The 25,478-nt window shown below is 38.7% G+C and overlaps 1 protein-coding gene across 1 annotated transcript; it reads left to right on the top strand.

Annotated features, from left to right (window-relative positions):
* The first annotated feature begins 12,107 nt into the window (after window positions 1–12,107).
* On the top strand, window positions 12,108–25,001 carry LOC101399252 (solute carrier family 7 member 13-like). The gene is made up of 4 exons (XM_014795838.2): window positions 12,108–12,792; window positions 14,491–14,622; window positions 22,045–22,406; window positions 24,708–25,001. The coding sequence occupies exons 1-4, from the start codon at window positions 12,108–12,110 to the stop codon at window positions 24,999–25,001; spliced, it is 1,473 nt and encodes a 490-aa protein (XP_014651324.1).
* The last annotated feature ends 477 nt before the right edge of the window (window positions 25,002–25,478 follow it).

Raw genomic sequence — 25,478 nt, 5'->3', positions numbered from 1 at the left:
TTTCCTCAGTGTTTTAGTAGTCCTTCTCTGTTCCTTTGTCCTTCTATACAGAATTGATGGTCTCTTTAATTTGACCTCTGTCTGAAAGCTTTACTCTTTAACTCCCCTCCTTTCTCATTTTATGTTTTTGGTATCATATCTAACCTCTTTTTTGTGAATTTGTATCCATTACCCTCTTATCATGGAAATAGATAATTTTTCCTGTTTGTGGTCCTCTCTTGTCCCCTTAAATGAGTCCCTTTAACATTTCTTGTAGCACTGGTTTCTTGGTGACAAACTCCTTTAATTTTTGCTTGTCTGGGAAATTTTTGATCTCTCTTTCCATTTTGAATAATAACCTTGCTGGGTAGAGTATTCTTGGCTGTAAGTTTTTTCCTTTTAGCACTTTATATCGTGCCACTCTCTTCTAGCCTGTAAGGTTTCTGCTGAGAAGTCAGCTGATAGCCTTATGGAGATTCCTTTGTATGTAACTTGTCCTTCTCTTGCGGCTTCTAGGATTCTCTCTTTATCTTTAATTCTGGACATTTTGATTATGATGTGTCTTGGTGTGGGCCTCTTTGGGTTTATCTTGTTTGGGGATCTCTGTGCTTCCTGTACCTGGATGTCAGTTTCCTTCCTTAGGTTAGGGAATTTTTCATCTATTATTTCTTGAAATAGATTCTCTGTCCCTTTGTCTCACTCTTCTCCTTCCAGGACACCTATAACACGGATGTTAGTGTGCCTGATGTTGTCCCAGAGGTCCCTTAGACTGTCCTCACTCTTTTTCATTCTTTTCTCTTTTACCTGTTCACCTTGGGTAATTTCTTCTAGTCTTTCGTCCAGCTCACAAATCTGTTCTTCTATATCCTCTACTCTGCTTTTGAGTCCCTCTAGTGAATTTTTCATTTCCAGTATTGTATTCTTCATTTCTGATTGGTTCTTTTTTATATCTTCCATTTCTTTGTTGACATTCTCACTGAGTTCATCTATTCTTCTCCCCAGATCAGTGAGCATCCTTCACGCTCTTTGTTTGAACTCTCTGTCGGGTAGGTTGCTCATTTCTGTTTCACTTAGTTCATTTTCTGGGGTTTTGTCCTGTTCCCTTTCTTGGAATGTGTTCCTTTGCCTCCTCATTTTGTCTCTTTCCCTGTGTTTGTGTCTACATATTAGGTAGGTCAGCTACATCTCCTGCTCTTGGAGAGGTGACCTTATATAAGTGTTGCCTTAGGAGGCCTGCAGTGTGCTTCCCTCAGTTCTCAATGTTCCAGGAGTGACTCCCATGTGGGCTACGTGTGTCCTTCTGTTGTGGCCTGTTTGCTCTCCCTGTAGGCACCCAGGGAGGCCGAGTTATGCTCCTGGCCAGCTGTTGTAATGCTCAACTGCTTGTAGTTGTTGTGGGCCCTTCAGTCTCTTTATCAGGTTTGGGGAGCCCCAGCACAGTTGGCTGTAAGTTCTAATACTACATTTGTGTTTCAGTGTTTCTTTTAAGTGAGTAGGCCCCCAGCGTGGCAGGTTATTAGGCTCAGGGGCTTACAATTGTTATAAGCCTCCAGCCTTTTTGTCTCTTGTCAGCTCTCTGAGGATTGCAGCTGGGTGGGGCTGGCCTCAGGCACGGGAGCACCTTATTGTTTCAGGCTTTGGAAGGTGGGGCAAACCCCCTGTGTGGGTCTTTGAGATGTACAAGTCTTCTGCAGCTGACAAGCCCCGCCGCCCACAGGTCCACACACAGTCAACACAGTCCTGCCCCGTGTGCGTGCCCTGACCTCCTGAAGTGGACCCAGTCTCTCCAAGGGGGAGCCCACACTCTCCACCTGCTCCTTGTGCATGCCCTGCCCCACTGAAGTGGGCTCACTTGCCAGGCTGCAGAGAATCCAGTCACCAATCTATGCAGGCCCACAAGTTGCCTGAGGGCTTGTTGTTGGGTGGGGCCAGTCTCTAGGGTGGGCTGCCTGCCCTGGCTATGCTGGATCAAATTGGTGCTCTAGTGGGTGCAGCAGACCTGGGCTAGCAGGCCCCAGGGAGAACTCCAATGGCATCTGTGTCAGCACGCCCACACCAGGCCACAACAATGGCCACTGCCAATGTCCCAGTCCCTGGAGAGGTCTCACCTCTCACTGAGATGCACTCAGGGCCTATCAGGTGAGTCTCTTTTCACCAAAGCACTATGCACCTTTCTTTCTGGTGATTTTAGGTTGCTTTCTGAAATGGATGAGTTTACACATGGGCCCTTTAAGAGCCGGTTTATTTTCTTTGTGAACCAGCTTTTCTGTGGGTACTCCCCAATGTTTTAGTAGCAGGCAAAGTCAGATATTATGCCACTCGTCTCGATTGTGCTGGGTCCACAAAATGCCCACAGCGGGGGCGCTCCCCGGCTCAGGGTCCTGCGCCTCCAGGGAGGGCTGCGTACCTGTGGGCTGCTCCCGGGCAGCCGTGAGGCACTGTGGCTTGTGATGGCAGCATTGTTTCTCTCCAGAAGGGAGTTTCTGCCTCTTCCACCTCAATTAGGATTGTCGTTTGTTGCAGGAGTTCCTCTTATCCAGTTTTCAGTGCTGTCTCAGGGGTAATTTTTCCACTAGTAGTTGTAAATTGGCTGTGTCCGCGGGAGGAGGTGAGTTCAGAGTCTGCTTATGCCGCCGTCTTGACTTCTCTCCTGGGTGTGTGTTTTAAATAAGTTCACATTTACAGAAAAGTTGTGAGGATAGTAAAAAGAATTCCAGTATAGCCTTCAACCATATTCACCAACTGTTAACATTGTATCACCTTTGCTTTATAATTCTCTCTCAAATATATAATCATTTGAGAGTCTACTATAGATATCTTGTCCCTTTACCTTTAAATTCTTCAGATACAATTCCAAAGAAAAAGGGCATTCTCATAAACAGGTACAACAACTTAACAAAATCAGGAAATTTAACATTAATACAATGCTGTTATCAAATATGCAGCCCATATTCAAATTATACCAATTGTCCAAATAGTGTTCTTATATCATTTTTTCCCAATTGAGGATCCAATCCAGAATCACACATTGCATTTATTTGTCATGTGTCTTTAGTCTTCTTAAATCTAGAAATTACCTCAACCTTTTTTGCTTCTCATGACATTGACATTTTTGAAAAGTATGGTCACTTTTGTAGAATGTCCCTTAATTTGGGTTGCTCGGAAGTTTCTTTGTGCTTAGATTCAGGTCATGCATTTTGGTAGGAGTAAACACTAGCTGTCAGTTGTTCCATTACTGGTTAGGTTAGTTTTGAAAACTTGGCTAAGACAGGATCCTTCTGTTTTCTCCAACATAGCTACTATTTTTTCCTTTGAAATTGGTAGATAATATCCAGGGAAAAACTTTGGAAATGTTAAACATTCTATTATCAAACTTGCACCCCAATTTTAGCAGCCATTGATCATTCTTGTCTGAATCAATTATTACTATGATTGTGGCAAAATTATTTTTAACTTCATTATTTCTTCTAATTGGCAGTCTATTGTACAGAGTCTTCAGATCTCTGGTGTAGGCCTGGATCCTTGTAATCAACCTCTCTCTGAAATGTGAAATGAAACAAAAAAAAAATATATAGCTCTACTTGGGTTTACATCTGATTTTATAGTATTTTCTTTTAAAAATTTAAAAGTTCTTCCAAGATAAAGGTGAAGTCCACCAAGCCTAATGTTGGTAATGAACAAGTCTAATACTTACTTCATGTTAAACATTAAACGCCAGCACAGTCCCTTTTTAACTCATTTGTAAGTTTTTGTGTTCACCAATTCACATGACTCGCAATTTTGAAAACATATTAACTACAGTATTTCTGAGAAACAGAAAAATCTAAGTAAAATAACATGTTTCATACAAGGATTTATTGTCAAAGCTCGGGGGTCTGAGTGCTATCTAATTCCCACACTTTACAGATGAGGAAACAAGGTCCTCAAAGGGACAAATTAACTATCCAAGGTCACATCAAAAACCAGTAACAAAACAGGCCCTGGAGCAGAGACCCCCTGTCTTCTACATGTTAAATTATCTACAAGGCATGATAATTAACAAAAATACAATTTCCTAACACAAAATGGTTAAAAAACAAGCTGTCATGTTTCTCTTCAGATAGTTAGGTCTTTTGAGAGCTAAGCAAGCAAAAACGATCATGACTAATGAGCTTTCGAAAACTATTAGAATTGCAAAACCAGTGAGTACCAAGCTTCCAAAATCTAAAGGACATTTTCTGAGAAGCAGACCTTTGATTCAGTAACATAATAGCTGCGGGGACCTTTCTGTCCCCCAAAGAGGCATTGAATACTCCTCACTCAGTGAGAGAACCACCCCGCTGTCAGGGTTGCGTCTTCAGTGGTATCCGTGCTGCCTGCTCTTAGCCATGGGGAGATGAGGACAGCTTTCCTAGAAGAGGAGCACAGTACTTGGTTCAGGAAATCCTGACGTTCTGTGTCTTCTGATCCTCCTACCGTCTCAGCATGAGGGGCCTGCAGAACTGTGCTGCCAGCTGAGTTCATTACCCAGCCGTTCTATCCCTGGTGTTCTAAAGTACACCTCCTAAGATAGGATTTCGTTTGGCCATTTTGGGGTCTTCAGGAATTTTGATTGTTTGAAGCTTGAGGTCACAGTTTCAGTCCATATGGGGACAGCAGTCATCCACTGTATTACTTTAACTGGAATTGTGCTCAGTTATAGGATGAAACAAGTTTGGAGCAGGCTTGTGAATGTTCTCAGTGATGACACTTCTGAAGCCTCCAAGAGTACAGAAGCCTTTGGACAAGTCTCTTCATATTCACATCTGGAGGTCCTGGTTCATACAGCAGGGAAATATATTTCTCTGAAATATATAGTTTCCTTTCTTCATTCCTTCATTTACTCAAAAATGTGTATTAAATGCCTACTATGTGCAAGGCACTCTTCTAGGAGTTGAAGATACAGCAGTAAACAATTGGAAAACGTTATCCCTTCATAAAACTTATATTCTAATAGAATCATAGATAGAGACAGGCAACAAAAAATCAAATAAATATATAATGTGTCAGGGGACGATACTTGCTATAGCTATACATTGAACAAGTAAGGGAAATAGAGTGACTTAGTCAGGCTACTTACACAAAGTGCTCAGGGAGAGCTCTCTGATGAGGTAACATTTGAGCAATTATCTGAAATAAGGAACTAAATCGTCAGATATCAAGGGAAATGCCCTTCTGCAAGACGAACAGCATGGCCCTGAGTTGGGAATATGCCTCGCGAATCAAAGATCAATAAGAAGGTCTTTGTGGCTTGAACAAACCAAGCCAGGGGAAGAGAGGTAGGAGATGAGGTCAAAAAGGGAGAAAGGGAGAGGTGGAAGCAGAATTGTGCAGAGTTTACAGGTGATTGCAGAGACTGGCTATTACACTGAGTGAGATAGTATGACTGTTGAAGCTATACGATCCAACTTAAGTATCAAAAGAATCTCTCTAGCTGTTGTGTTGAAAAGAGACTGCAGAGAATCAAGAATGGAAGATAGGAGACCAATTAGGAGCCACTTGTAGTAATAATCAGTGGTGCATTAACTAGGATAGTAGCTGTGGGGGTGGTGAGACAGGATAGGAACCTGTTTATATTTGGAAAGTAGAATCAACATGATATGCTGACAGAGTAGATGTGGGATATAATATAAAAGAGTCATCATGGATGATTTCAACACAATAGAAAGGAATGGGTTCCATTAATTAAGATGGGAAGACAACTGATGAGCTTTGGGAGGTGAAGAGAAAGATCTTGAGAAAGAACAAAGCTGGAGGCATCATGCTTCCTGATTTCAAACTATATTACAAAGCAACAGTAATAAAAACAGTATGGTATTGGCATGAAAACAGACATACAAATCAACAGAATAGAGTAGGGAGCCCAGAAAGTAAACTCATGCATATATGGTCAATTAATTTATCACAAAGGAGCCAGGAATATACAATGGGGAAAGGACAGTCTTTTCAATAAGCAGTGTTGAGAGAAGTGGACAGCCACATGCAAAAGAATGAAACTGAACCACTATCTTACACCATACACAAAAATTAACTCCAAATGGATTAAAGACTTGAATGTAAGACCTGAAACCATAATATTCTTAGAAGAAAACATAGGCAGTAAACTCCTTGATGTTGGTCTTGGTGATAATTTTTTGGATTTGACACTAAAAGCAAAAAGAAATAAGTGGGACTACATCAAACTAAAATCTTCTGCACAGCAAAGGAAACCATCAAGAAAATGAAAAGTGAGCCCACTGAATGGGAAAAAATACTTGCAAATAATATATCTGATAAGGCATTAATATCCAAAATATATAAAGAACTCATACTGTTCAATAGCAAGAAAACAATTCCATTAAAAAAAAAAATGGGGCAGAGGATCTGAATAGATATTTTTCCAAAGAAGACATACAGATGGCCAACAGACATATGAAAAGGTGCTCAACATCATTAGTTATCAGAGAAATGCAAGTCAAAACCACAGTGAGATCTTACCTCTCATCTGTTAGAGTGGTTATTATCAAAAAGACAAGAAACAACAGGCATTGGTGAGGATGGGGAGAAAAGGGAACCCTTGTTTACTGTTGGTAGGAGTATAAATTGGTGCAGCCACTATGGAATACAGAATAGAAGTTATTCAAAAAATTAAAAATACGACTACCATATGATCCAGCCATTCCACTTCTAGGTATTTATCTGAAGAAATGAAAGCACTAACTTGAAAAGATATCTGCACCTGCATGTTCATTGCAACATTATTTACAGTAACCACACATGGAAGCAACCTAAGTGTCCATGGATGGATGAACGGATAAAGAAAAGGTAGTACACACACACACACACACACACACACACACACACACAATGGAATATTATTCAGCCATAAAAAAGAAGGAAATCTTGCCACTTGCAACAACATGGACGGAACTTCAGGGCATTATGCTAAGTGAAATAAGTCCAACAGAGAAAGACAAATAACATATGATCTCACTTATATATGAAATCTTAAAAAATTCAACTCATACATTCAGAAAACAAATTAGTGGTTGCTAGAGGCAAGGTTGGGGGATGGGTGAAGGGGCTCAAAATGTACAAACTTCCAGCTACAAAATAAATAAATCATGGGGATGTAATGTACAGCCTGGTGACTATAGTTAATTATACTGTAGTGTATATTTGAAAGTTGCTAAGAGAGTAAATCTTAGAAGTTCTAAGCACAAGAAAAAAAATTGTAACTCTGTGTGGTGATGGATGTTAACTAGACTTCTTGTGGTGATCATTAACAAATATACAAATATCAAATCATTATGTTGTACACCTGAAACTAATATAATGTTATATGTCAATTACACCTCAATAAGAAAAAATAACAGAATGTTCTGGCAGATTTCAAAATGATTGCTTTCCTCTTCCTCCTACTGGAAACGTAAGGGGATTTTTCTCTGATACTCGCTGGGAGGACCTGGTAGAACTGCTCGAGGTAAAACTCACAAAAGTGTGTGGGCCCCCACGTAACTGGGTGCCCCTGGAGTTTTATCTCTCAGACTTGTCCACATAGAGCCTCTAGCGATTCATCAACTATATTCTGGCTTTCGTATCCTGGTATGGTCCTTGCAGATGACTGCTTGTGAATTTCTGCTCAGGTAAGTTGTGATTCTCTGTATCTGCCTGTTTGTCTCTCCTGTTTGGGGGCAACAGCTTTCCCTGTGACCTCAGCGCTCTGACAGATCCAAGAGTTGTTGATTCTCCTGTTGGTTCAGCCTTAAAAGGCTGTTGCTAGGACGAAGCGAACACTTCTAAGCTGTCTACATGCCACATCAGAAATCAGAAGCCTTGATGTAATATATTAATTACCTTCCTGAGTTCCTTAGTTTGGGTGTTAATTTACAGTCCAGAGTCTCTTTCTGCTCCACTGAGCTGTTCAAATGGTTCAAGGATCAGCATCCTCTCCTCCTGCTAGCAGTACTGTTTGACACAGATTTTCTGTACAAATCTATTCCCTGACAGGATGAGGGCACATAGGAACCTTCAGCCCAAGCTCATTGCTTTCTCTATCTCCCAAAAGTTTCCGGTCCTTGAGACCAGCACGTACATCACCTGGATCCAAAAGAGCTGGATAATATGCTTTCAGGTTCTCCTTCTAACCTACACGTATCCTTTCCACACTCTTCTACTCTCTATTTTTTTTTTCCGTCACTCTATCTGGCTTTGGTATAAACAACAAAGAGAAAATATAAAAAGGGACCACACTTCATCCGCCACCCTCATTTCCAGCCATAGTGCTTCACATGCAACTTTTATTGTGAAAACAAGATCATTTAGAGAAAGGAGACAGGCAGAGTGTGTGCAACTCTAAAATTTGTTCTAGCGTTCCATGCTGTAAGAAGGAACATAGACCACTAGACCAGAGTAAAATAAGGGCCTCAAAACACATGCTCTCCTAAAACCCAGTATAAATTCCTCATCTGAATTACGGAGTGACAGTAATAAAAGAATTTACTTTGTTATCTTTTGTGTGACCAGCTGTGCGACCTTCTTTCTCACAGGCGGGATAGAGGCACTGGCACAAAGTTCACAGACACGGCCACTCTGTAGAATGGTGTATAGTCTTTCTGTGTGAACTGATTCTGAATGAGGATAAAAGTTTCCTGATCATCTTCCCCACCCTCAAGCTATGGATGTTAAACAATGCCAAAAGAATTTAAGGTCCACTGTGCCATTATTATTTTGTACACTGATGTATCTAGAGCACCTAAAACAACATACATTTTAGCAGTTTATGAATATTTGTAGAACGATTGAGTGGACGGCAGAGAGGATATTGGTTTAGTATACCAAAACTTGGAGGCAGTGTTCTGGAGATACAGCTCAAAGAAGCACTCTAATAATGCAAAATTTAAAAATCCATTTTAATAGAGTCTGACTCCATTTTGATGTTTGCTGACAGCTTTTAAGCCTCATGACTCCCTTTCCCTTTCTGCCCAACATCTGGGCAAGCTGATAAGAAAGGCTGGTGTTCCCTCCATCGGCACGAACAGGAACTTGGAATTACACAAGCTGCATCTCATTCAAATGGTAACTCGCATCCCAGCCCTACCCCCTAACCACCATAGAAACCCAAGCTAGTAACTCCTGCCTGCCCTCTCAGGACATTTTTGGACCTGCTTGGGACCCTGCCCTGTCCCCACAAGAAGTCTCATTATGAGAATAATAAGCACTTCCATGCTCTCTTTGTGCATACGTGTCATCATCAGTCTTGACATCTGAACCAAATTTTGAATAGCGGGAGTGGGGGATCCACCCCATCTCAGTAGAGCGGCTACATCTTTGAAGATTAGTTTTTTATCCTCAAAAAAGAATCTTAGTTCCATAATATATGCATGTTTAAAATAAACACTTCAAAATAAATTTTGAGTCCTTAAATAAATTCTTCAAAAATTTTCCAAAAGTACTTCGAGTGAAATTGCCACCTCAGGAAGATGGATAACATGTATGCCATGTCACCTATTCCCTGGCATACAGTTATTTCAGCAATGAGTATTTCAGTGTGAGAGGTATAGATGCGATCCCATTCCATTAACTTATAAATGAAGGACATTGATGCAGAGAAAACAAAGGGAAATGTTTAAGGTTACACAAGTCAGCCTGAACAGAGATCATACGACTCCAATATGTCAAATATTCCCCAAATCTAGTTTATTATTTTTGTTTTCATATACCTAACACAACATCTAATGCAATCAAGGAGTTTCTATAAGGTATTCAGAAGCGTGGTCAAACATAAACACCAATTACAGATTGCTATCTTAGGAATTAAAAATATAGAGACAAAGGGAGAGTATCGAGTAAACAGCTACAAAAGGCAATGAATATCTTTTCACGTGCCTGTCAGTCATTTGTATATCTTCCTTGGGAAAATGTCTATTCAAGTTTTCTGCCCATTTTTTAATTGGATTGTTTGGTTTGTTGCTCTTGAGTTGTGTGAGTTCCTTATATATTTTGGATATTAACCCCTTATCAGATAGATGGTTTGAAAATATTTTCTCCCTTTCCATTGGTTGCATTTTCATTTTGTTGATTGCTTCTTTTGCTGTGCAGAGTTTTTTAGGTTGATGTAGTCCCACTTGTTTATTTTTTTGCTTCTACTGCTTGCACTTTTGGTGTGATATCCAAAAAATCATTGGTAAGATCAATGTCAAGGAGCTTCTCTCCTGTATTTTCTTCTAGGAGTTTTACAGCATCAGGTCTTATGTTTAAGTCTTTATCCATTCTGAGTGAATTTTTGTGAGTGTTGTAAGATAGGGGTCCAATGTCTTTCTTTTGCCTGTGAATATCCAGTTTCCCCAACACCGTTTATTGAAGAGACTATTTTTTCCCATGGAGTGTTCTTGGCTCCTTTGTCAAATCCCAGTTGACAGTATACGCATGGGTTTATTTCTGGGCTTTCAATTCTGTTCCATTGGTCTATGCATGTTTTTATGCCAGAAAAAGAACTATAGACTATTCCCAAGGAGTTTTGCTTGTAACTGTAGTAATATGTCTAGAGATCTTCACAATACTGTTCTCACAGCCAAGAAATGAATTAGAGTCTAGTTACCTGTTTGAAATACCTGCCTGCACTGACACAACTTTCATGGTTTATATTGTCATTGAGTTGTTTTTGGCTTTTTGTGGCTTTACAGAATTATTTATTTATAACTAAAATCATAAATCTATATAAACATGTATGTAAAAATATATAAAATTTAATTTCAATTAATCTATTGTTTACTTAATTATTTAATTAATTAATTCAAGTGAATAGCTGGGTGACCCCAGCAAATTATTTAATTTTTTATCCCTTAATTTCCTCATCTATCTCTACTATATCATGAGGTGGCCGATTTGACTTAACGAGTTAATGTAAGTGTTAAACGTGGTTCTCAGCACATAGTAGGTGTCATGTAAATGTTGGCTATTATTAGTATTACCCTGTTGAAGCTCAAAGCCAGTACATAAAAAGTCTTGGTTTATATACGTCTTCCCTAGACAGGAGCTTCTGGAGGATGAGAGTCAGTAATTCAACAGATTTACTGAGACATACTGCATACCCTGAGCTGGACCAGGGAGCAGGGTTACAATGGTGGACGAGACCCAGACCATGTCTTAGTCATCCTGTACATGCGTTGATTAGCACAATACCTGGCAAAAAGCAGATGCTCAAAAGAGTGTGCCCTCAGCAGTAAGTAGCTGGAAATATAGAAAAAATAAATCATGTCGAAAAGATGAATCATGTCCCTATAAGAATGTTGACAGAGGAAATGCAAAACTCTAAATATGTGTACCAAGGGATCTGCTTGTTGAAAAGTCCGTCTAGTTTGCAACTAACTGCAAAATGTTTTCAAAGAACCCTAGAGACACTGAAGCACTCTGTATATAATGTAGATAGTGAGAACTAAAATAACCAGATTATGAAACTAACAATTATGGATCCCTAATATACATTAGGCACACTACTAGGAGCTTTTTATTAGTATTTGCTCTATAGATAAATTACCTCATTTAATCCTACTGAAGAAAAAAATAAGGTAGGGAACAAGATGGGGATTATCAGTACCATTTTTAAAAGAACAAAATTGAAAATCAGTAAGTTAAGTACATAGATTTGCTAGTAAGTGGCAGATGTGTGTGATTCAAACCAAGATCTGCTCACAAATGGCACATGTGGTTCCAACCTTGCACTCTCTGTCATTCTACAAACTTCTTTATGGTACAAAGTTAAAAAATTACTTCTTTAATGGTCAAAATGAATGAGCTTCCATATCCATAGAAGAATCTTGAATTGGAATTTTTTCTCTCTCACTCCCAATTAGCTGTGTCTAACTTGTTGTGCACAACTTTTTAAATGCTTAACGTGTAAAATATTTTAACTCTAATATTAAGATCTCAGAAACTTTAGTTCAATTAACTCACAGGTTAATTTTTTTTTACTATGTTAGGTGCTGTAACAAAATACATTTGGCTAAGAGAGGAGGAGGAGAGCAAAGTGCTTGACTATAAGAAGCCTGGCTGAAGCCTTTCAGAAAGACAACAGGGTAAAAACTGTGAATTAGTGTCAGCTTTTAAAGCAAAGTTTCAGATTTAAGAAAATGAAGAAAAGGGAGAGTACACAGCTTCAAAGGGTAATAGGATATTTCCACGGAACAATTTTCTTATTCAGTGTCATAATAGGTGCAGGGATATTTATTGCCCCTAAAGGGGTATTAAAATACTCCTCGCTCAACGTGGGGGTCTCCCTAAGCATTTGGGCTGCTTGCGCCATAGTGTCTATGATGGCTGCCCTGAGTCACGCAGAGCTGGGGACCACCTTCCCTAGAAGTGGAGCCCAGTACTGTTTCCTCAAGAGATCCCTTGGACCCTTTATTGCTTTCTTCTACATCTGGGTCAATCTATTTAGTGCGCCAGCAGGCATTGCTGCACGTGGCTTGTTACTAGCAGGGTATATCATGCAGCCCTTCTATCCTGGATGTTTCGTTCCTGAGATGCCAAAGAAATGTTTGGCGTTGGCCATTTTATGGTGTTTGGGAATTCTGAATGCTCGAGGAGTGAAAGAAGTGGCTTGGTTTCAGACTGTCAGTACCGTGGTGAAAATGACAGTTCTCTGCTTCATCTCCATAACCGGAATCGTGCTGCTGGTGAGAGGAAGGAAAGAGAACCTCGCCAGGTTTGAGAACGCTTTCGATGCCGAAGTTCCAGGAGCCTCCCAGATTGCAGAAGCCTTCTTACAAGGATTATATGCATACTCAGGCTGGGGAGTCCTCGTTCGAATAGCAGGTAAAATTAATTTTTAAATTATAAAATCTACCACTAGGCTAAAAACACATTAACATTCAAGCACCTTAATTCTAAGAAAGAAATACTACATCGTTTTGATATGATGTGTTTCTGTCTTATTTTATCAGGTGCGTGGAAACACATTAAACCCTCTACAAATGTGGCTTTCCAACATTGGAAAGTGAAATATTTTCCAGGCATTTACAATTAAAACAGGGGAACACAAAACAGAAGCAGCTTAAAGACCCCATAGCAATTGCACTTTTCTATTGAGCAAATATTTTAATAGTCTATATTTCCTAATTATAACTGATTCTTATCAGAGAAAATATTTAAATAAGAAAATATAAATTAAAATAAAGATTACTTGCATGTACACACACGCAAGGATCACTGTACTTATACTCTAATAACTTTATTTTACTTAAAGTACATAGAGAGAATTTACAATTATTATTAAATATAAATGGTTTTTGATGAATACACAGTGTTCTGTCATATGAAATTTGACTATTACTTAAACATTTTCCCTTTGTTGGATCCAGAGCTGTTTCCAGTTTTCCACTTTTACGTTTTATACTTATTGTTGCAATCAGCATCCTTCTACATAAATCTTTGTGGATTTCTCATTGCTTTATTAGAAAAAAATCTTGAAATGATATTACTAAGTGAAGCATATAAATATTTAGAAATGTGCTGAGAAATTGCTTTCCAGAAAGTCTCTACAAATAGTTCTTTTAGTGTGAATTAAAATGACTACACTTGGCATTATTATACTTTTTGTATTCTTTTGTTATTAGATTTGTGGAAATCAAATCTCAGTGTTGTAACTCACTTTTTCTTCGATTACTAATGGGAGGAAAGAGTTTTGCAATTGTTCATGACCATTTATATTTCTTTCTTGTAAGAATACAGGCAAATATTTTCCCCAGTTTGTTCTTTGCTTCTTATTTTTTTCATAAGATTTTTAAGACTATAATTTTAATACTTATAGTATCAAACTACGAATATACTTGAAAAGTCTTTCCCCATCTCAAGATTTAGATAATATATATCTGTGCTTCTTTCTCTAAATCTTTGTGGTCTTACTTTTACATTTTACTCTTTCATACATATGAATTCTTTTAAGGGAGTTGTATAGTGTGAGGTAATAACATAACTTTATATTTTCCAAATAGTTAAACACTTGTGTTAATCTTGGTGTTGGCAATATATACTCAAGTTTAATCCCAGTTTTATCTAATCTAGAGACTTAATCCAAAGAGTGAAAAGAGCAGGGAGTCTACACTAACTCCTAGAATATTGTGACCAGATTAACAGATCAGCTATTCCAATCCTTCATTAACGCGTAGTTACAATTCTACCAAGTTGGCCACAAGATAGGGGAAGGTTCCCTCCAGTTCTCCTGGACTACAGTTCAGGGTTTCTGAGCTGTTCTCTTCTCATCCAAGAGGCTCATGTTGAGTATCTCAGGGAGACAGCATTGAAACCTCAGAATTTAACACAAATCTGTTGCTACTAGAATCAGTAATTCACCTGGGACATGGTAAATAATATTCAACAAAAATGAGCTCCTTCCATTTGCAGAGTCATTTCTTTTTCTTATTATATGTTATATTGAAACCACTTTCAAATGTTATAGAATTAGTCATTTTTTTATGTTATGGGTTTTTTTGTTTTTTTGTTTTTTTTTTGCAGGAGAGCTGAAAAACCCTGGTGAGAATATCCCCAAATGTCTGATTACTGCACTTAGCCTTGTAGCCCTGACCTACCTACTGGTTAACATTTCCTACCTGGCAGTCCTGACTCCAAAGGAGATCATGTCCTCAGGTATGGCTGCACAGAACCAGAGGGAAGACACCCTCCGTCCCGTTCTCCCATTCTCCTGGGTGTTTCTAATATACAGTGGATCTTTTTGCATACCTTAAGAGAATTATGCTATATTGGTTCATGTCTGGATTATCTATTTATTTATGTAAAGTTAAAAGTTTAAAAGGTCAAGCAATCTTTAATTTTGAGCTTATATTAAAGAGTAGGGGCCGGCCCAGTGGCTTAGCGGTTAAGCACACGCGCTCTGCTACTGGCAGCCCGGTGTTCGGATCCCGGGCGTGCACCAACGCACCGCTTGTCCCACCTTGATGAGGCGGCGTCCCACATACAGCAACTAGAAGGATGTGCAGCTATGACACACAACTATCTACTGGGGCTTTGGGGGAAAAAAAAGGAGGAGGATTGGCAATAGATGTTAGCTCAGAGCCGGTCTTCCTCAGCAAAAAGAGGAGGATTAGCACGGATGTTAGCTCAGGGCTGATCTTCCTCACAAAAAAAAAAAAAAGAGAGAGAGTAAAGTCTAGCAGCAGAAATACGGAAAGCACCAAGAACTGGAAAAAGACAAAAGGCAGAACACAATATTTAATTTAATTTAATTTAATTTTTTAAAGAAGATGGCCCTAATTATCTCTTGCCTGCACTTTTTTTTCTTTGAGGAAGATTGGCCCTGAGCTAACATCTGTTTCCAATGTTCCTCTTTTTTCTTTTTTTTTCTTTTTCTAGCCCAAAGCTCCCAGTACCTAGTTGTCCATCCTAGTTGTAGATCCCTCCAGTTGCTCCACGTGGGACGCTGCCCCAGCATGTCTTGATGAGCTGCGAGTAGGTCTGTGCCCAGGCTCTGAACTGGCAAAACCCAGGCCGCCAAAGTGGAATGCACAAACCCATCCACTGCACCACAGGGCCTGCCCCAACACCATATTTTAAATGGAATAGAATAGAATAGAAAATATGAGACTATCTATCAAACCCTTAGGATATACTCCTTAAGGACATCGTGGGTGCTTTGGGTTAACATCTGTCCCCAGTAAATATAAGTCATATACTTTGTCTCCAGGCATATCCCCAAAATCTATAGGGGATATGGAGCTTGAATACTTAACTTTTCCCATTACTGGGTATGTGAATCCTTCTGCAATATATATCTGTAAGTATACAATTTTAATTTACCACAAAAATTATTCATATTTTCAAAATCTGTTTTAATTACTACCTTATAGGTAAAGAAACTGCATTGTTTTGCCTTAAAAATAGGCAAATTGAAAAAGCCTCAATTCTCAGTTGAACTTAACATATCTAGACAAATATATAAAGTATATACTTTTTAAATTCTGCATTTCTAGTTATCGCTGGGCCCTAAAGGTAAAGGAAAATCAGTAATAGCTTCTCACCAAAAAGAAAAGGAATAAAAAGAAAACTAAGTTGTTATACTATATCCAAGCTTGCTGTTCCTTGGTTATCTCAACTCTCAAATGAGATGAGTATATTATTTGCACACCTTAGTAGTGATAATCAAGTGTGAAAATATGCGTGAATGTACTCTGGAACTGCTAAAGCTATGAAAAGAGCATAGCTTAATGAAAACAGCCAAATGTTTGGAATGAAATGACCTAATTGCAAAAATTGCCTTTCAGACACTGCAGCTTTGTGCATTTGGTAAAGATTCAATGACTCTTAGTCTCAATTTTCATGTCAGTAAATTGGGGAGAAGAAAAAACCCTCCGCCCAGGGTTCGCCAGTTTGGATCCTGGGCATGGTCCTACACACCGCTCATTAGGCCATGGCTGAGGCAGCGTCCCCCATACAAAATAGAGGAAGATGGGCAAAGATGTTAGCTCCGAGTTAATCTTCCTCAGCAAAAAGAGGATGATTGGCAACAGATGTTAGCTCATTGAGACACTTCTTCAGCAGGAAAAAAAAAAAAATAGCAAACAGATGTAAATACAACGATACAGATGTAAATACAACAAGCTAGATTGTCAGATTGGATAAAATCATCAATCCAACTATATGCTGTCTAAATGAGACACTTTAGATTCAAAACCATAATTAAGTTTAAAGTAAAAGGATGGAAAAAGATACACATGCAAATAGTAGCTGCAAAAAAACTAGAATAGTGATTATTAATAAGACACAAAATAACTTTAAGACAAAAAAATTACTAGAGACAAAGAAAGGCATTTCACAATGATAAAAGGTCAATGTATCAAGAAAATATAACAATTATAAATATATACACACCTAATAACACAACCCGAAAATACATGAAGCCAAAATAATGTAACTGAAAGGAGAAACAGACAATTCAACAATTATAAAGATGTCAGTACATCACTCAATAACGAGATAGAAAATCAATAAGTATATAGAAGATATGACTAGCACTGTCAATCAAATTGATCTAATCAACATTTACAGAACACACCACCAAACAGAAGCAGAATACACATTTATTTCTAGCACATATGGAACATTCTCTAGGATAGACAAAATAGTAGGTTATAAAGCAAGTCTCAAAAAATTTGAGAAGATTTATATCCTTCAAAATATTTTCTTCAACCACAATGGAATCAAAATAGAAATCAACAACAGAATATAATTTGGGAAATCCCACATATTTGAAAATTAAACAACACATTTTTTTAAATAAACCATGGACCAAAGAAGAAATCACAAGACTCTTAAGAACTGTGAAGTGTCTGCGATTTAATCCTAATTGTGAGCTTGTAAGTTAGGCTGGCATAGTTTCATGGATGCTGGCAATGGAGACAAAGACAATTTATTATTCATAGCAATAGCAGTGCTAAAATATCATTTTTATTCTGGTTCTCCAAACCTCAATGCCCATAAGACAAAGCAAAGAGGCCCAGGTGATACTTGCACATGACAGTAGTGGAACTCCAAGCCTAGGGAATCCAAACCGTTTATAATGAGCAGTAAGTATTCCTTCAAGAAGAAGGTCCCAGGAATGGCTCTGAAAGGCAAAAGATTCTTATTGTCCTCCTATCTCCATATTTTCCAGAGTCTAAGATGTTTCCTCCTGGGAACCCACAATGGACAAGGTACAAGGACTCAGCAAACAGTGTACTCAACCAAGTGGTCATTATTCTTACAATCTAAGACATGTCAATCCAACAAGAGAATCCAAGTTCATGAACCAGAGTTAATTTTGAATTTCCTGTGGCTGGGCTGCCACTCAGAGGCTATACGGATCAGGCGAGCTTGGGGTTGCTGTGTGAGGAAAGGAAGAAGCATAATAGCCAGTAATAATCAGGAAAGCCTCCTGAGTTTTCAAAACAGGTCTAGATAACTCCTTATCCCATTCTTCCTGATCATTACCCAGGGAGCAGCCAAGAGTGGATGATCATTTTCTAGGGATGGTTATATTCAGTGACCAAACTACTTGACTAAGTTGTGTGGACCAGAAGAATGTAAGGGAGGCAGAGTCAGAAATATTTTCATGTTGGTTTTTTAGGAAGCCATCCAAACACTAAACAATATTAGATGTCTTCAAATGGTAGGAAATGTGGAAGATCCATTGAATATCTTTGCCTGCAGCACATTGTTGAGTAGTGTTTGTGATAAAAGGTGCACAACTGTCATATTTTGAATGGCCAAACACTTAACATAGATTAGCTTCAAGGGCCACAGTGATGTGGCCAGATGGGCTGATTGAAGTGGAGCAGTTACACCAACCTGAAAAATTTGCCAACAGTTGTGGGACGTCACTCCCAAGAGAAGGTCAAAGGTACAGTGTAATCAATCTGCCAGGAGTGAGCAGGGTAACAATCTGTGCAAGTGGCATCCCATATAGGGAGACAAATGGTCAAATTTTGGCAGGAGTCATAGTATGGCATTCAATGTTAGCCTCTGTATCAAAAATAGAGAGTCCTTTTTTTTAATGTCCAGTATGTGATGGTAATTGTGTTGCCATGTCCCATAAGATGATGGATTCAGGCATCAATCATGATGATCTGGATTGTGCAGTATCAATCAACAGCTTGATTCCATTTATTCTTATCAGAGAAGGGGCTCAGTAGACAGAACTTAAGGCTATTCTCATAGCCCTGGTCAATTCTCCTCTTGATGAACTTTGCTATATTTCTACTGACGGGATATTGCCAATGGCTTGGATGTTTGGTCTGTCATTTGTAAAATACAGACTGAAAGATTAAAGACACCCATTTTTGGTGCCATTCTATGGAAACAAATCAAGGACTGCTGACTGAACCATCTGCTGATTGGTTACTCGTGTCCACTAAGTAGGATATTCTTGTCTGTTTTCAGTTCTGCATAGCTGGTGCTTAGACTGAACAGCTGTAGCAGTCTAGTGGACACCATAGGGTTTCAGCTTAGCCAAATCATCAGTGGGTCACTCCCAGACATTTAAGGGAACTCTTGTGAATAGAGAGCCCCCATTGAAGCAGCAGCTCTGCTTCAGTTGGCAAATTAGGATCTAGCTGACACTTTTTCATGCAAAGCCAAGATGCCACTGGGCCAGGCTAGCTACATTCTTGAATATATCATTTCCATTTGAAGAGAGAGACTTGTTGGGATCTTCACACTTATTAATAGTTGAGTCTGAGTTGATTCACCCCAAGATGAGAATACCAGGCCGGTGAGTCACAAGGCCTCCGTGAGTCAGATGTTCGGTTTGACAACAACACAGTAGCAAGCTAATCTTTGTTTTTCAAAAGGGGTATACCTGGTAGCTGTGTCAGGGAAGGTAAGAGTCAAAAACTTCAAGGGCCTCCTCCAGCTATAGGCTGCCTCTCTTTGCCAGAGGATACAATAGAAAAAAAATCATCAATCACAGAGACTTCTAGGTCAAAGGAGTAGTTGTGGTTGTGGATCCCCAAACGTAGACAGTGTGCCCCAGCTTGCTGGACAGCTTCCAGTACGGCGTGTTGATTTTTTCCTCACTCAAAGTATTACTGCACAAAGGGCACCATCTGCTCACCACGAGCCAAAAGCCAATTGTCAAGAGGCAAGATGGTGGAAAAGAAAGGGCAATTTATTACAGCTTGCTAGCAAGGGGGAAGATGGCCGACTAATCAAAGAACCATCTTCAGCGGGCACAATATCTTACAACAGTTATATAGGCCAGTGGGTTATAGGGGAGGGAGTTAGGAATGTTGACCTTCTGGTGTTACAGACTGGGAGTCGCCGCATCAGATCTTTCGGTTTTCATCGATGATGGCTATCAGCATAGGCTCTCTGTTCGAGGATCATCACATTCCTAAGGAACTCCAAAGAACAAAGTTATCATCTCAGTGCAGCTGGGAGGTACCTGCACAAGCAGGGGTCGTAAAATCTACAGAGCAGTTAGATCACCTGGAGGGTGCAGATCCAGCTGGGTTAGTTAGTCAGAGGTCATTCAAAGTAGGGTTTCTTTTCTACAACATGGCTTCCCTCATGTCAACCTTGTCTTGAGCCGGTATCAAAAGGACACTGATCTGTGGGTTAGTGGATACAGATGACTAAGCAGAATGCCCAAGCGAGGCACGTACTATCTACAATACACAAAGAATCCATAAGGTGCCGGGTCTTGTTTTAGTAGTAGGTGACCAGAGATAAAAGATTTTTTCTTGACTACACGTGGATTGAGTGTTGTGAATCTGCCTACATATTCCCAAGAAACTTGACTTGGCAAGCAGTACCCTGAGTTTTGTTGGGATTCATCAGCCTGTTGGTGAGGTGTGATAATAGCACCCCAGGTCTGTTGAGACTGAGGCTTCTGACGTGCCAGCCAACAGGACATGAACTCTACAGGATATCAGAGGGCAGAGGCGCTCTTGTACAATCCTAACCAACTGGAGGCAAATAGCAGGGAAGCTTAGGAATCCCCAAGGGAATACTGGAAAGTATATCAAAGGCCTTTCCACATGAATGTGAATTAGTCTTGATCTTCAGGTGCCAGTGGGATAGAAAAGAAGTATCAGCGATGTCCAAGACAGTTTACCAAGCGGCATCAATCCATACCATGGTTCCAGTTATAGTCACAGCATCTGGAACAACCAGGAGCAACAGCTGAATTCAGTTGGCAGTAGTCCACTGTACACCTCCAGCTCCCTGTAGCTTTCGTCACTGGTCACAGAGTAACGCTTGTATTGAGTATTGCATCGTTCACTACCTCTGCTGCCTTTAAGTCCCTCATCAAGTCTGTGATCTTTCTCCTCCTGAGATTCTACATTGTTTTGTTGAACCATACAAGGAAGGAGAAGGAGACGAGTTTGGGAGGAATTTACATGTCCCACCAGCACTCTCTACATGCATCTCTACCTGAACAGGAGAATCGTCTCTGGACTTTTTGATCCCTCATAGGACAAGCGTGTAAAACATCAATACTAGTAATACATTCAACAGTAGAAGCCACAAAATATAGTACATTGAACTGGCCCAAAGGGCTTTATCCACAACGGAACTTCTGAGGACAGAGGCTTCCCTTCCCCACTGTGAATTCTACCCAAACCCTCTTAGCTGAATCTAGCCCTACCCCACGGGGCCAGATTTGTTGATGACTTGAGAACCTGTATCTAACAAGCCTCCAGAAAGTTTCCCAGCATACTTAGGTGGGTATAGCCTTCAGGTCAGGGAGACCTCAGTCACACTCTTAACCATCTTTCTTCTCAAGATATCCAAGGTTGAGGAAGAGGGGGAGAGAGGCCATGGTGAAAGAGAGAGTATTTTTGTGCCATTAAGTAAGATACATTTTTTATCTTGAATTAACAAAATTGCCTCCAGAAGAAACAGAATATCTGAATAGATCCATATTGAGGAAACAAATTGAAGTCACAATTTAAAATCTTCCCCCAAATCAAATCCCAGGCCCCAGTGGCTTCACTGATGAATCGTATCAAATATTGCCACTCCTACACAAACTCTTTCAGAAAATAGAAGAGGGAAAACTTCCAACTTATTTTATGACACCAAAGCCAGAATAATTCTTTTCACAAAATAGAAAATTACATGCAAATATTACATACAACATACACTGCTGTATGAACTACAATGCAACAATTCTTTAAACACTAGTGAATTGAATCCAGCAACATATAAAGATGATTATACAACATGACCAAGTGAGGTTATCATCAAGGTTGGTTTAACATCCAAAAATCAATTAATGTTTTACTATATTAATATAATAAAGGACAGAAATCACATTATAATGTTAAGACATTCATAAAAAGCATTTGACAAAATCCAACACTCATTCATGATTTTAAAAAACTCTCAAAAAATACAGGGATGGAAGAGAGTTTCCTCATTTTGATGAAGGGCAGCTACAAAAACCCACTGATATCAGCCCTTTGTCTTTGCTACAACTATAATTTAAAAATTTTTTAATTAATTAAAAGATTCTATAGTGTGAATTTTATATCAATTATATAATTAGTGGCTTTTCTAATTATTTTTTTACAGATGCTGTTGCTGTCACCTGGATGGATAGAGTAATCCCTTCCATGCAATGGGCTATTTCAATCGGTGTTTCTGCCTCAATATTTAGCTCCCTTAATTGCACTGTATTTTCAACATCAAGGATATTGTATGTAGCAAGCCAGGAGGGTCAGCTACCTCTGATCCTCTCAACTCTCAATATCCACTCCTGTCCACTTGTCGCTGTGATTCAGATGCTCATCTTTGCCTCCATTATAACTATTCCCTCAGACTTAATCCTTTTAATAAGTTACGTGGGATTCATTGACTGGATTCAACTTGGGCTAATGATGATGGGTTTACTTAAACTGAGAATCCAGGAGCCCAACCTACCCAGACCTTATAAGGTAAATCAAAGCCCAAAAAGAAAATAGCCCCTTCATCTGTATAAAGAGCATTTTGTACTCTTAATACTTTTTTCTTACACCTGTGTGTAAAATCTTTCCAGCCCATTGTGAGCCCATTTTAGAAACATTTGATCTAGAATATGGATTTTCTATTTATTGGCCCATAAGTGTCTCAGACCATTTTCAATTTGAAATCTCAGGAGAGAAAATGCAAGAATGGTCCTTATTAGAAAAGGCAGAGGATCCTTAAGAACTTTTTATACTGTGGCAAATACAACTGGTGAAATCTGAGTGAAAAGGGACCGTATGTGAGGTGTATAGTGTTTGCACTAGATCTCAGTGGAACAGACTGACCACTGTCCAGGACCAATGACTATGTGAGTGTCCTCTCAATGGTACTTCTATAGATTATCTCCTACAGGAACTAGGCTTACCTGATATTTCTCCGGCTTCTCAACTCAAATGTCTATCACAGGATAAGTTTCCACCTTTAACGGTCACTATAGAAGAGGTACATTCTAGGTATTTGTGAAGGACTGCAATTTCAAAGTCATTCATCTTTCAAAAGCTTACCTCAGAGGCAGAATATCTATGGAGGATTAACTGAGGGATAAGTATTCTGTTGATTCCTCAAATCGCTAAAACCTCTCTCTACGTTAACTGTATCTGAAATGCTTCATATGAACCTGTGGAATAGTTTTTTTTTCTTCTAATTGTCTGCTAAAGCCCATCCACCTATATTGTGGATTTAACCAAAATATTGTGTTTAACCAAACAACCTCTGGCTCCTCATTCCTATACTTATCACAGAGAGAATATTAAGTGATATATTTTCACATTATGCAACAGTCTTTCTCTACACAGATCCACTGAAGAAAATTCTTCGTAATATTTCTACCAGGAATACTTGTATTTCTAAGCATCTCATTTAGTTTTCTTTACAGATCCTAGACTTTAGTAAGATCCTGCTTCCCTTTTCATATAGGCTGCTAGAAAACTTAAAGCTAACTTAGTGGTTAGTAACTAACTTGTAAGTAGGCTTATGGCAAGAATACCCTGATGTCTAGCATTTATTATTGTTAGGTCTATACGTCTTTTTAAAACGAGGTAGGTTTCAAACCAACCTTGTTTTGTCAATAAACCATACTCTAAAAGCAATCAAGGGCCCCTTTTATGATGTGCCTTGTATCAGACAAAAGGAGATAGCAGAACATCCACAGGAACACCTCATCCATGAAGGTATAGGGGTGGACTAGAAGGCAAAAGAAGAGAGCAACACAGTTTATGGCTGAGATTTTCAAACTTCAGTGTGAAAAAGAATAACTTTGGGATTTCTTTCATAAATTCAGATTCCTGGACTTCCCCCCAGGGGATTCTAATTCTTAGGGTGAGGACCAGAAATTCACATTTCAAAATTGAAAAAAATGAAAGATAATGATAATTTTCCATCTGAGTCATTCAATGATTCAATAATATGTACTAAGAAACCACTATGTGGAAGACATTAGTCTAAACACTTTAAGGATATGTAGATGAATTGACCATTAATAATGCCATCAACAACTTCATAGTCTCTCAGTCAAGAAAAGGGAGTTACACAAAATACAGTAATACAGTAATAATCAGTACTATTTAATTGAGCATTTATTGCTTTCAGGTACTGTATATATATTCCTTAATTACACATATGATTACATATATATATATATATACACATACGTATGTATATACTCTTTAATTGTCCAAACTACTTTGACAGACAGACCTTGTTAAGACCCATTTTAATGGAAAAGTGAGGATTAGAGAAAGTGAATCCACGCCCTGTGGTCCTTCTATGCTAAAAATGTGCTAAAAAGAAATTATATGTAGGTAATACGTTAGGTTACATATAGATAGTATATTAGGTTAAGGTGCAGAAAATACTAATTTTGACATTGTCTGCTTGAAGATAGAAAAGTTAGAAAACTTATAGTGAAAAAATGCTTTATGCTAATAGTATGGACTGTTTCAGAATGTCTTCATCCAAGAGATTTGAATGAGCAAGGGACAAGGACCATGAAAAAAATCAAGAGTTCAGCAAAATGATGAAATTATTAAGTAAAAGCCTTCAGTTCTGCTGTTTCACTCCCCTATCAAGATTCCCAGCAAATGACTGTCTCTAATATAAAACTGATAAATATTTTTTATTCTTTAAACCAACTTCCTCAGTATTTAACAAATGTTTGTAGATAAAAATTTTTTACATTATTATTTGTAATAACCTCCAAGTCCACTCTAATACTAATCTATTTTTGTTCTCAGGTACGTTTGCCATTTGTATTTGGAACCATGGCCATGTCTTTGTTCTTGGTTTTGACACCCATCATCAAGTCTCCTAAGATGCACCATGTCTATGTTCTTCTTTTTCTCTTCAGCGGACTTTTGTTTTATTTGCCTTTTGTTCACTTTAATTTGAATTCTCCATATTTCAATAAGATAACTTGCTTTTTACAATTACTATTGAATGTTTCACCTGGCAATGACACTGATGAATGTATTTCAGCAGAAGGAACATTACAGAAAAATCCACCTGAAATTGCAGCAAAAAAAGAATAAGTCATTCATACTTGGCAAATGATTGATTTATTAAAAGCATCTTTTTCAACCAGAGTAATACTCCTTATGTATATGTATACACCTGCTGCATGTGTGAAACACAACCAGCAGAAGATACCTAATGTCCACCACTTTCACATTTCAATTCTCCTATTTGTAACTACAGCCTTACTTCCCAAATATAGCATGCTGCACCCAATCCCCCGAGACTGGAGTAGATGTCCCTCTTTTGTGCACTGATGCTTCTGGGCTTATTATGTCATAGTCCACATCTTTTTAAGTTGTCAACTTACTTAGCTTTTTATTTCCCTAAGGACAATGAGTTCCTCTAGGAGAGGGATCATTCATCACTTCTTTTCATTTTTTATCTCATTCATTCATTTAAATTTGTATACTCACTCGCTAAGACAGTATGTGGATAAGAATAGACATCTTATAATAATGTCTGAATGCATAAATGGATGAGTGAATAAGTGA

This window comes from Ceratotherium simum, chromosome 31 (assembly GCF_057802395.1).
Source record: "Ceratotherium simum simum isolate JZ-2026a chromosome 31, ASM5780239v1, whole genome shotgun sequence".
Taxonomy (NCBI): domain Eukaryota; kingdom Metazoa; phylum Chordata; class Mammalia; order Perissodactyla; family Rhinocerotidae; genus Ceratotherium; species Ceratotherium simum.
The sequence above is the reverse complement of the archived record's forward strand: the minus strand, read 5'-3'. Positions and strand labels throughout refer to the sequence as shown.

Bases quoted from the DNA above. Each gene is read 5' to 3' on its own strand.
- LOC101399252 (XM_014795838.2), top strand. From the start codon at position 12,108: ATGAAGAAAAGGGAGAGTACACAGCTTCAAAGGGTAATAGGATATTTC. The intron at 12,793-14,490 runs GTAAAATTAATT...TTTTTTTTGCAG, and splicing joins AGTCCTCGTTCGAATAGCAG to GAGAGCTGAAAAACCCTGGT. The intron at 14,623-22,044 runs GTATGGCTGCAC...ATTTTTTTACAG, and splicing joins AAAGGAGATCATGTCCTCAG to ATGCTGTTGCTGTCACCTGG.